This window comes from Lolium perenne, chromosome 7 (assembly GCF_019359855.2).
Source record: "Lolium perenne isolate Kyuss_39 chromosome 7, Kyuss_2.0, whole genome shotgun sequence".
Lineage (NCBI taxonomy): Eukaryota > Viridiplantae > Streptophyta > Magnoliopsida > Poales > Poaceae > Lolium > Lolium perenne.
This window is the reverse complement of record NC_067250.2, coordinates 266,202,434-266,212,880: the sequence shown is the minus strand read 5'-3', so window position 1 is coordinate 266,212,880 and position 10,447 is coordinate 266,202,434. Positions and strand designations below refer to the sequence as shown.

The 10,447-nt window shown below is 45.5% G+C and overlaps 1 protein-coding gene across 2 annotated transcripts; it reads left to right on the top strand.

The window, feature by feature from the left end:
* The first annotated feature begins 3,682 nt into the window (after positions 1-3,682).
* LOC127312742 (uncharacterized) lies at positions 3,683-7,140 on the top strand. Of its 2 annotated transcripts, none has more exons than XM_051343289.2 (6): positions 3,683-3,936; positions 5,096-5,417; positions 5,529-5,745; positions 5,872-6,409; positions 6,504-6,602; positions 6,749-7,140. In XM_051343289.2, the coding sequence occupies exons 1-6, from the start codon at positions 3,897-3,899 to the stop codon at positions 6,997-6,999; spliced, it is 1,467 nt and encodes a 488-aa protein (XP_051199249.1). In that variant the 5' UTR covers positions 3,683-3,896; the 3' UTR covers positions 7,000-7,140. The 2 variants fall into 2 exon arrangements, with proteins under 2 accessions (XP_051199249.1, XP_051199248.1); XM_051343288.2 differs by having other exon boundaries at positions 3,685-3,936; positions 5,093-5,417.
* Positions 7,141-10,447: the final 3,307 nt, after the last annotated feature.

Sequence of the window (10,447 nt, the reverse complement as noted above, 5' to 3'; positions counted from 1 at the left end):
CCTTCGTGTCATCAGGTAAAATCCCCAAGAAATCTGTTCAACAGACCAAGGCATCAAACCCGGAAGGAAGAATAGAGAAGAAAAACCTGGAGCTTCCGGGAGAGGTACTACCGCCCGCACAAGCGGTACAACTGCCCCTGACGCCCAGGGAGGTACTACCACCTTGATCACCTCCGTGCCACTACCACCCAGCCCCAGGCCTGGTACTATTGTCCCTCCTACCGGCCCCATACCACTTCAGGGGTTTTCACGCTCGGTACCCACACTAGCCCTGGACTAGCACCACCCCGGAACTACCGCTTATTGTGCATCGGAGAAGAAATAACCGGTACTACCGCTCTAACCCGTGGTACTATCGCTTATCCTGCACAATAATGCGTAAATGTGCTGGCCCAAGGTCCATGTTTCCCCCTATTATGGCTGAAGTAGCCATATTTCGTGGTTGGCCTATATAAAGATCCTACCCCCATTTGTAAACCCTACCATTGATGATGAATTAGACTTGGGCTCATGCCTCTACATCCCTAGTGGGAAAGCCCTCTCATAAGCTAATACTTTTGAGTTGTGTCAAGGCTCCTGCATATCAATGATCTTTCCTTTTTGGTGAACTCTACTTTGGTTGATCTATTGTTTGCAATTCTATCTTTTGGATATTTTGCTTGCAGCCCTATCGATTTTGGGTCCATTTACCATTATAGGATTCTATCTTTTGTTTGGCTATCTTTTTGTTCGGATCTCTACCGAAAGATCTCTTCCCGCAAACTCTATCGAGTTGGTGTTTTCGGCCAATGAGGAAAATTAGAATTTTGCATGTTTGTATGTGCATTTGTATCTTTGGTACCATTTCGCTGTTCCTCATATTCATCCACCTTACTTATGAATTCACCCAATTCGAGGTCAATTCATAAGATCTAGTTACCCCATGTGGTTTAACCCACATCATAAGAGCTTTCACCCTGAAAAACCTTCGGAACACTCCCGGTACTTCAGATCGCCCACTATCCCCGAGCCAGGCCTCCAAAATATGATTTGGGAGCTTCCTTTGCCAAAGCGTCGCCAACACTAGTATCCCTCATCTCCCACTCTGCGCCATACCACATGAGCAAAGAGAAAGACTGATCATCACCATCGCCACGTTACTCGCCGTAGAACCAACTGCGGAGTCTGCCTTCTAGGACCCCCACACGTGCCGACATCATGGACCATAGGCCAGGGAGCAGAAAACATTACCACAACATGCTGAGTAGTACCAAAATAGGAGTCTAGTGCCAGACATGGCTGTTAGCGAGGGTGTAACAAGCAGGCAACCATGACTATGTCGCTCGCAAGTCTCACCACACAGAGCCCACACAAGGATCGACTAGGTGGCGGCTAGATCCAGGTACGCTAGCTCGGATCTAGCGATCCATCCACACATCGCGACCAAGGTAGGGTAGCACATATGCATGTCGCCACAAAGTGTAACTGGCAACCGCAAGCTCTAGCCAGAGCCCGCTAGGCACCCAAATCTAGTCGGAGCCACCTCGTCGGTGCTTGGGACCCCGACCTCCCATCGCCTCCTGCTACGACACCCCACACCCCATCGCCAGCAACCACCTGGCAATGCAATTGTCACGACGTCATCATTCGACCGGGCTAAGGTTACAACCTTTGCCCGAAACTGCCAGGGTTGCCGCGAGGGCAGCCGCCGCCATCTAGACGCGCTTGCACTCCGTAAGGCTGCCACACCATCGAAGACAGCGCCACGCCCCCCACACCGAGCACACCTTCCACCACGACATTCACCATTGCCTTCCCGCGAGGGGGAAAGGGGAGCCTTGGCGCCGCCAACGCCTGGGCGTCCTTCGCCCGATGGCGCCGTCCGACGGCAGCGAGGATGGGAGGAAGGGAGAGGAGGGGGCTGGAGTTGGGGAGATTAGGGTTTCCTCCCCGCCGCCCACAGTAGCAACGTGGGAGGGAGAAGGGGTCATTTTGAATGTATCTAAACACTAAATTTTGTTTAGATACATCTAAATTTGGACAAATCGGCCACATCTTTTTTTGGAACAGAAATAATATGACAGTACGTACTACTTCCTCCATTTTATAATTCTTGTCACGGATTTAGATATATCTATCCAAAAATAAGTCTAGATATATTAAATTGGCGATAAGAATTATAATTGTGGAATGGAGGACATGAGTCTTTTTTTTTTTACAGAAAGGGGACATGAGTTTTGTTTTGCTTTGGTTTCTTTAGATGTATCTTGAAACACATGGACACGGGATATGTCCTCAATCCTAGAGCAAGACGATCTTGGAATGTTTGTTGACTAATAAATTAGAATAAATTTTATACATACACATGCGTGTAGGTATGTTCTGGATCGTTGATTTATTTTTCGAGTTTTCTGCTCGTCGTGATAGATAGAAAAAACTCCCTCTCTCTCCTACTTTTATCTGAATCCCAAAGCGAAATGGTTGGGGATGAAAATACTCATACCTATACAAAACCATGATGACAAGAACACGATGATTTTCAAAAGTATTTCCGATAATAAATCTCCTTTCTATTCGAAAAAGGAAGAAAAAAAGTACACCTGTGATTCAGATTTTCAAAACGATGATGACAAGAACATTCAGTGAGTCAGATGTCCCACAGCCCAGGCAGTCACGCAACGGCAGGGGTGTGTAGATATTACAATAATTTCCTATCAGTTTTAAGGTATCTATGCTCGATTATTTAAAATTCGGTGGATAAGGATTTCCAATTCTCAAGGGGTGCTCCAAATACGGTATAGTCTATAGTATAGAAAATAGCATGCATATATGAATTATTCAATATTTAATTAGGATTATTCAATTTTTTAAAACCAGATAATTCAATTTTGAGTCAAAATCCAAAGCCAATCTCACAAGGTTATTACTTATCATGTTATCGAATTCATTTAGCTAGCATGTCTAGCTCTAAGTATCTGCCGCTGATGGATTTGATGGTTCAACTATTTTGTTTTTATTTATGCCATGTCATCGATATTTGAGTTTTAGTGTAAATTGTGTCTTGTTTCATTAATTAATTGAATTCCAGAAAACTGAAAATTTAAATCCGCCTTAATTTGCAAGAATTATAAGAGCATTTCCAGTCGTCCTCCAAACGACATGTGGTAAAAAAACGTAGGATTAGTTGTTTGGGTGGAAGGGGGGCGTCGTTTCCTTGCCACGTTCCCAATACGACCCCAAAGAAAAATTAAGTATAAAAGTTGTGTCCAATGTTCCTGGTAAAGCACTTATGTACAGGGGCAGGATGGGAACACCGGAATATTTGGGACACGCATGAATCAAAGCTACGCTTGTGGCATACAAATAGGGTATGTTAAGTGTCCGGTAATCCCCAAATCTCTTTTGGAACCCGACTGGGAGATGCTCTATGTACTAATGAAAACATGTATCTAACTAGTTTGTTTTCGGTCCAAATCCGCTCCGTTTCGATTTAAATCCGCAATCCATATACCTTCACTCGAATCTGCAGTCGGTCAATATCCACCCGATCCAAATTAAAAAAAATGATAAAAAATATGATAATAGCAAAATCCGAATAGATTCGATAATGCCCCGGCGCAGCGGGCACGGCGTCGTTACCGATAGAATCGATCGGATGGAAGACACCGTGCGTCGTACGGCGCGCACAAAAACAATTGCCGCGCCCTGGAGCACGAGGGGTTGAGCAGCCTGCAACATTTATAAACTACTCGTCCTACTCCACTCGGCAGCGTCTGGCAGCTAGCCGGGTTGACTAGTGCCACTACAGCAATACTCATCAGTATACTCACTGAGCAGAGTATTGTTCAGAGCGTGATCCAAGAGGCGACGGGCGGCACTGCGTTGGCGACGGCGGCAGCGGCGGAGCACGACAAGAAATGGCTGCCTGCACCGCCCTCCGCCCTCTCCGGCTACCAGGTGCGCCCCAGAAATGAATCTTGACCCAGTCTCTCCGATTCGGCGACCTCCTCTATTGGATGTAGTTATTCCTGGTTATTCAGAATCAGATTTTGATAGGTGGGCGAGAACCTTCCCTTCCCTCCCCTGCTCTTCTCCTCGCCCGAAACCTGTTCGATCCGTAGGTTTGTTTTCCGTGAGCTCGCGAAATTTTCTCGCCATGTGGTCTGGGTCTAGTTGTGTTGTGCTGTGCTGTTATTCTGATCCAGTGGACGCAAACCAACCGAACAGTAAGTCAGTAACCAAACTCAGATGGCCGACTACTGAATCCTGGTATTATGACATCAACAGATAGAGCATAGGTGATGATAAAACTATCAAACTTAGTATTATAAACATGTTGCTGGTTCAGTACAACTTTGTAAAACTTTGATGGGCAACTACTGAATCCTGATATAGCATCAACATACAGAGCATAGGTGATGATAGACTATCAAACTTAGAGAGTAATTCCCCCCGCCCGTCGTTTCTGGAGTGTGTGTAAGGTGGTTATTTGGCAAAAAATGGTGATCTTCGTTTTAGAAGAAAAAAACCAGGAGATCTTCTGCTTGTGGAGCTGGATATAGGTCACAAAACCTTTAGTTTGATGTCAAGTCGACATCACGTTGGTCCAAGTTGAATGATGACTGATGAGTGTCTCTAGATGGATGAGAATATTGGTACTCAACCTAATAAGTCAGATTTCAAGTCGACATATGTCGTTATTTGGCAAAGCTGGTGATCTTCGCTTTAGATGAAAAAAAGGAGAGCTTCTGCACAACGGATCGATATTAATGAGGGGCTGTTTTTTTTTTTTTTTTTTTGAGAGAAACGGGCTGTTTGAGGAGCTGGATATAGGTCACAAAATATTTAGTTAGATGTCAAGTCGACATCACGCTGGTCCAAGTTGAATGATGAGTGTCCGTAGATTGATAAGGATATTGGTACCAGTAACTCAGTAAGTCAGATGTCACTTAATGGACAGTTATCTATATTATTCAGTCCAGATTTAGGCCGCTAATCCAATCTATTGTAACAATTGACAACTAGACTCATTGGTTGCAAGTATTTCTGAATTATGACGCTGCAAATATGAAGCTGATGGCCTGATAGACATTTCTACCTGCATTGCTTACAGCAGTCCCAGAGCAGGCCTCTTCAGTCCTTCGTTTACCAAAAAACAGAGTTGCTGTCACCGGACGAAAGAGCTTCGCCAGTAGGGCCAGCTCGAATCCGGGCAATGTGAGCATCCCAAAGCAATGGTACAACCTCGTCGCTGACCTGCCGGTGAAGCCGCCGCCACAGCTGCACCCACAGACCCACCAGCCGCTGGTCCCCAGCGACCTGGCCCCTCTGTTCCCTGACGAGCTCATCAGGCAGGAGCTCACCGAGGAGCGTTTCATCGACATACCCGAAGAGGTCCGCGACGTCTACGAGCTCTGGCGCCCAACGCCACTGATCAGGTATTACAAGCGTGTGCATCTTTGTATGATCGCTTGAGTGATAAATGGCCGCTGTTGGTGTTAGAATTCAGGTGAGTGTGGAGTAAGTTGTTTGCGATGTTGGCACGACAGGGCAAAGAGGCTGGAGAAGCTGCTTGGCACACCGGCGAAGATCTACTACAAGTACGAAGGGACTAGTCCGGCGGGATCGCATAAGGCGAATACGGCCGTGCCACAGGCATTTTACAATGCCGCGGCTGGGGTCAAGAACGTGGTGACCGAGACTGGCGCCGGTCAGTGGGGCAGCGCGCTCTCCTTCGCCAGCACCCTTTTCGGCCTCAACTGCGAGGTGAACCTGCATTTCTTGCCTTCCAATTCCCCACTTTCATTGCTCCAATTTCTTCAATGTACCATCACACATTCTTCAGTCTTGATTGATTCGGTTTCTGAATTTTGTGGTGGTGTGTGTGCGCAGGTGTGGCAGGTGCGTGCGTCGTACGACCAGAAGCCGTACAGGAGGCTAATGATGGAAACATGGGGCGCGAAGGTGCACCCGTCGCCGTCTGACGTGACAGAGGCTGGCAGGAAGCTCCTGGCGGCGGACCCGACCAGCCCAGGCAGCCTCGGGATGGCCATCTCGGAGGCAGTGGAGGTAGCTGCCACCAACGGCGACACCAAGTACTGCCTCGGCAGCGTGCTGAACCATGTCCTGCTCCATCAGACCGTCATCGGTGAGGAATGCCTGGAGCAGCTGGCGGCACTCGGCATCACCCCGGATGTCGTCATCGGCTGCACCGGCGGCGGCTCCAACTTCGGCGGTCTCGCATTCCCCTTCATGCGCGAGAAGCTCGCCGGCAAGATGAACCCGCAGTTCAAGGCCGTCGAGCCCGCCGCGTGCCCTACGCTCACCAAGGGTGTCTATGCCTACGACTACGGCGACACGGCCGGGATGACGCCGCTGATGAAGATGCACACCCTCGGCCACGGCTTTGTCCCGGATCCCATCCATGCAGGTGTTTTATCAGTGTGGCTTCTGATCATGTGCTCCTTGCTTGTTTCCACTATTTGGCCTGTTCTTCCTTACTGATGCAAAATCATTTTCTGCAGGTGGCCTTCGCTACCATGGAATGGCACCTCTGATCTCCCATGTGTATGAGCTCGGCTTCATGGAGGCTATGTCCATAAAGCAGACTGAATGCTTCGAAGGTGCTGCTAATTATCTCACTTTGCTGTTCTCATCAGTTGCAACTTTTCTTTCACGGCATGAAACCGCCGTCTCTGAATTTTGCTGCTGATTTCTTTACCTTGACGTTGCATCTGAACTTAGACACTTGTTCATGAATTAACTGCAGCTGCCTTACAATTTGCACGGACGGAGGGCATCATCCCGGCGCCGGAGCCGACCCACGCAATCGCCGCGGCAATCAGGGAAGCGCTAGAGTGCAAGAGGACTGGGGAAGAGAAGGTCATCCTCATCGCCATGTGTGGCCACGGCCACTTCGACCTTGCCGCCTATGACCGGTATCTGAGAGGTGACATGGTTGATCTCGCACACTCGGATGAGAAGCTCCAGGAGTCTCTGGCCGACATTCCCAAAGTATGATGCTACATAGTGGTAGAACACAATAAGATGAACAATGTGACTCTTGCTTGGGAGTCTAGGCACGTCAGGTTAATCTGCTGGGGAATATGAGTATGCGGACAAATAATTTGATGAATAAATGGAGTTATCCCTTTTGTAGCATTCACAGTTGGTTCCAGAAGGCAACATCCTAGCTTTCAAATTTCGGAACCGTCTTATATAAAAAAAGTACCCTGTGGAATTAGCACAGGCTTAACATGATCTGAAAACTGCAACAAAATATAGTATGCCTACTGTTGTGTGTTGACTAATATAAGAAATTTTACCAAACTATAAGTTAGCTTGCCAAGACGGTTTATATTAGTGGGTCAGGCTATTTATCTTTAGTGTTTTTCCTCTCCAAACTTTGGCACCCTGTAGATGGCTAGGATCTCATGATACCCTTTCGTGAGCTAACTTATCGATTCAACTTTAATAGTTGAGAAACACGTGCATCAGCGTATACGGAGAAAAATACTTACTTTTCTGCGTAGATGTTGACCTAGGCAACGTTTGTCCTCTTAAGTAAACATTCTGCTTTGGAATAGAAAAAACAGCATATAGACACCAGATTCGACGTGCAAAACTTTAAGTTTGTGGAAAAAACAACGGACCAAAGCCACCCATTTCTTGTCCACTAGTTGTAGATGTGGGATACAATAAGCTCGTGTCTAGAGAGCACTACATTCTTCATATATTGAGAATTTCTTTCTTTCTTCTCTACTGCTGGCTAACCTAGAATTTCCAACACTTCTATTGGTGATGGCTGGCTGGGATGATTAACTTCTACCTTCTCCCATATGCAAAGATAAAGAAAAACAGGGCATAAACGTAATGAGTTGTGGTTTCTTGCACATGTTTAGGTTCATTAAAGGTTTCAAATTGTTCATATATCATTGATGCCTACGTTTAAGAGAAGGATATCCCAACACATCCCAAACTTTCCCCTTCCTTTTCTCCCAAGCTGCCACCGCGCTCAACAGATCGAAAAGGATTATGCATCATTTTGTAGTTGCAGGCGGCCACCTCTACAGTAGTGAGAGTTGTCGGGAAAGGTTGGGAGAGGAAATAGTAATGAGAGTACTTATGTGGGAGACGTCCACCGTGAGATAAATAATCATCAAGCAAACACCTCGGCAGTGGTGGTCCACGACAGCCAGTGGGACACAACTGACCAGCACCCTCCATGGGACAACTGCGAACATCACGGAGAATCCACGATGCTAATTATTTATGCCTCCGCCAACCTACCATGCATTACATAGCGTCGATCTTGACACCTACTATGGTGCCAATATGGCTGGTATGGAATTAATCTACCACAAATCCACTTTCATGTCGCACTAGCCTACAAATCTCCCTCTAAGATATTCCTATCTCTAGATCTTTGTCTCGCCTTAGTCTCCTCAAGGATCCAAAAAGAATGCCCAGGTATGAGAGTGAACTTCCATAAAAGTATATTTCCATGTTGTGGCTAATCAGAGGAGGAGAAAAAAGTTTATCCATGTTTTAGATGGACCTGAGGGTCCTGTTTCTGAGAATAGAGAGATGCTCAAAATAGCCACTGATTACTATAAAGACTTGTTTAAAAAAGAAAAAAGACCTACTATTAGATTATAGGATAACTTTTTCTCAGAAAATGAAAAAGTTTTCTTAGAGGAAAATCTCATGCTAGGGAGTGCTTTTACTGAGGAAGAAGTCAAAATAGCTGTGTTTGGATCTTATGCAGATGGTGCACCTGGCCCTGATGGCATTCCCTTTATGTTTTATCAGAAGTTTTGGGATGTGGTTAAAAATGACTTGATTAGTATGTTCAATGCTTGGTTTAGAGATGATTTAGACCTGTATAGATTAACTTCGCCATGATTACTCTTATTCCTAAAGAGAATGAAGCTAGATCCATGAAAAAGTTTAGACCTATTAGTCTCCTAAACTGCTCTTTTAAGATTTTCACCAAAGTCTTGACCAATAGATTGGCTAAGATCATTGATAGAATTATTTCCTATCACCAATCTGCCTTCATTAGAGGGAGATTTATTTTGGAAAGTGTAGTGACTGCTCATGAAGTAATTCATGAAGTACATAAAAACAAAAACAAAGGTTTAGTGTTAAAACTTGATTATGAAAAATCCTATGACAAGATCAATTTGGATTTCCTTTTTGAAGTCCTAGAACTTAGAGGGTTCAATCCCACTTTCATTCGTTTTATTAGACAGATTACCCAGGAAGGATCTGTTGGGGTAAAAGTAAATGATATTGAGGGTGATTTCTTTTTAACTGGAAAAGGTTTGAGACAGGGGGCCCGTTGCCTCTCTCTTATTCAATTGCATTGTAGATGTTTTCTCTAGGATGCTAGTTAAAGGAACAGAAGGAGGTTTGATTAGTGGTCTCTGCCCTAATTTTCTTTCTGGAGGAATTGTTAGAGCATTTTTTAGTCGTGTCCCTCAAAAAACGTCCGGCATAAATGATTTGGGGGACGTTTAGGACCGCGCCGGACAAAAAGAGACGAAAAATCTGTACAAAAAAGAGGCCCTTTCCAGCCGCGTCCCTCAAACAGCGTCCGGATGCATGATTTTTAATAGAGGGGACCACTCCATGTGGGAAAAGTAGGTGAGAGAAAGTGAGGAAAAAGAGAATGACATGTGGGGAGTAGGGGCTGCATGCATGCGTCCGGACGCTGTTTTTGTGTCCGGCGTCTCTACCAGGGACGCCGGACATAAAATGGGGCACTATTTAGCTTTGGGGGACGCGACTGGAACGCGATTTTTCCCATTTCTTGTCCGCTGTGCCCCAAACGTCATTTGGGGGACGCGACTGGAGATGCTGTTAGCCTCCAATATGCTGATGATACTTTGTTGTTTCTCAAAAATGATCCTAGAGTTGCTTTGAATTTTAGACGGATTCTTACCTGTTTTGAACAAATTTCGGGTATGAGAGTGAACTTCCATAAAAGTGAACTTATTCCCATTAATATGGATGTTGTTGAGACACAGCCCTTCCTACACATTTTCCAATGTGTGATGGGAAGTTTTCCTATTAAATATCTAGGTATCCCTCTACATCATGATAGACTGAGGAGAAAGGATTTACAACCTCTCATTGAGAATATTCTCAAAAGAATTACTGGTTGGAGGGGGAAACTTTTATCCTCTGCTGCCAAGAGAATTCTCATCCAATCTTGCCTAGTTAGTATCCTCATTTATTTACTTTTCTTCTTTAAATTTCAAAAGTGGGCCTTGCATTTGATAGATACACAGATGGCCAACTTCATGTGGAATGATGAAGAAGGCAATCATAAAATACATTTGGCCAATTGACCTTCTATTTGTATGCAAAAGGATTTTGGAGGGCTAGAAATTCCAAACCTACATGAGCTAAATATCTGCCTGATAGGATCTTGGATTAAGAGGTATATCCAGAGCGAAGGGGG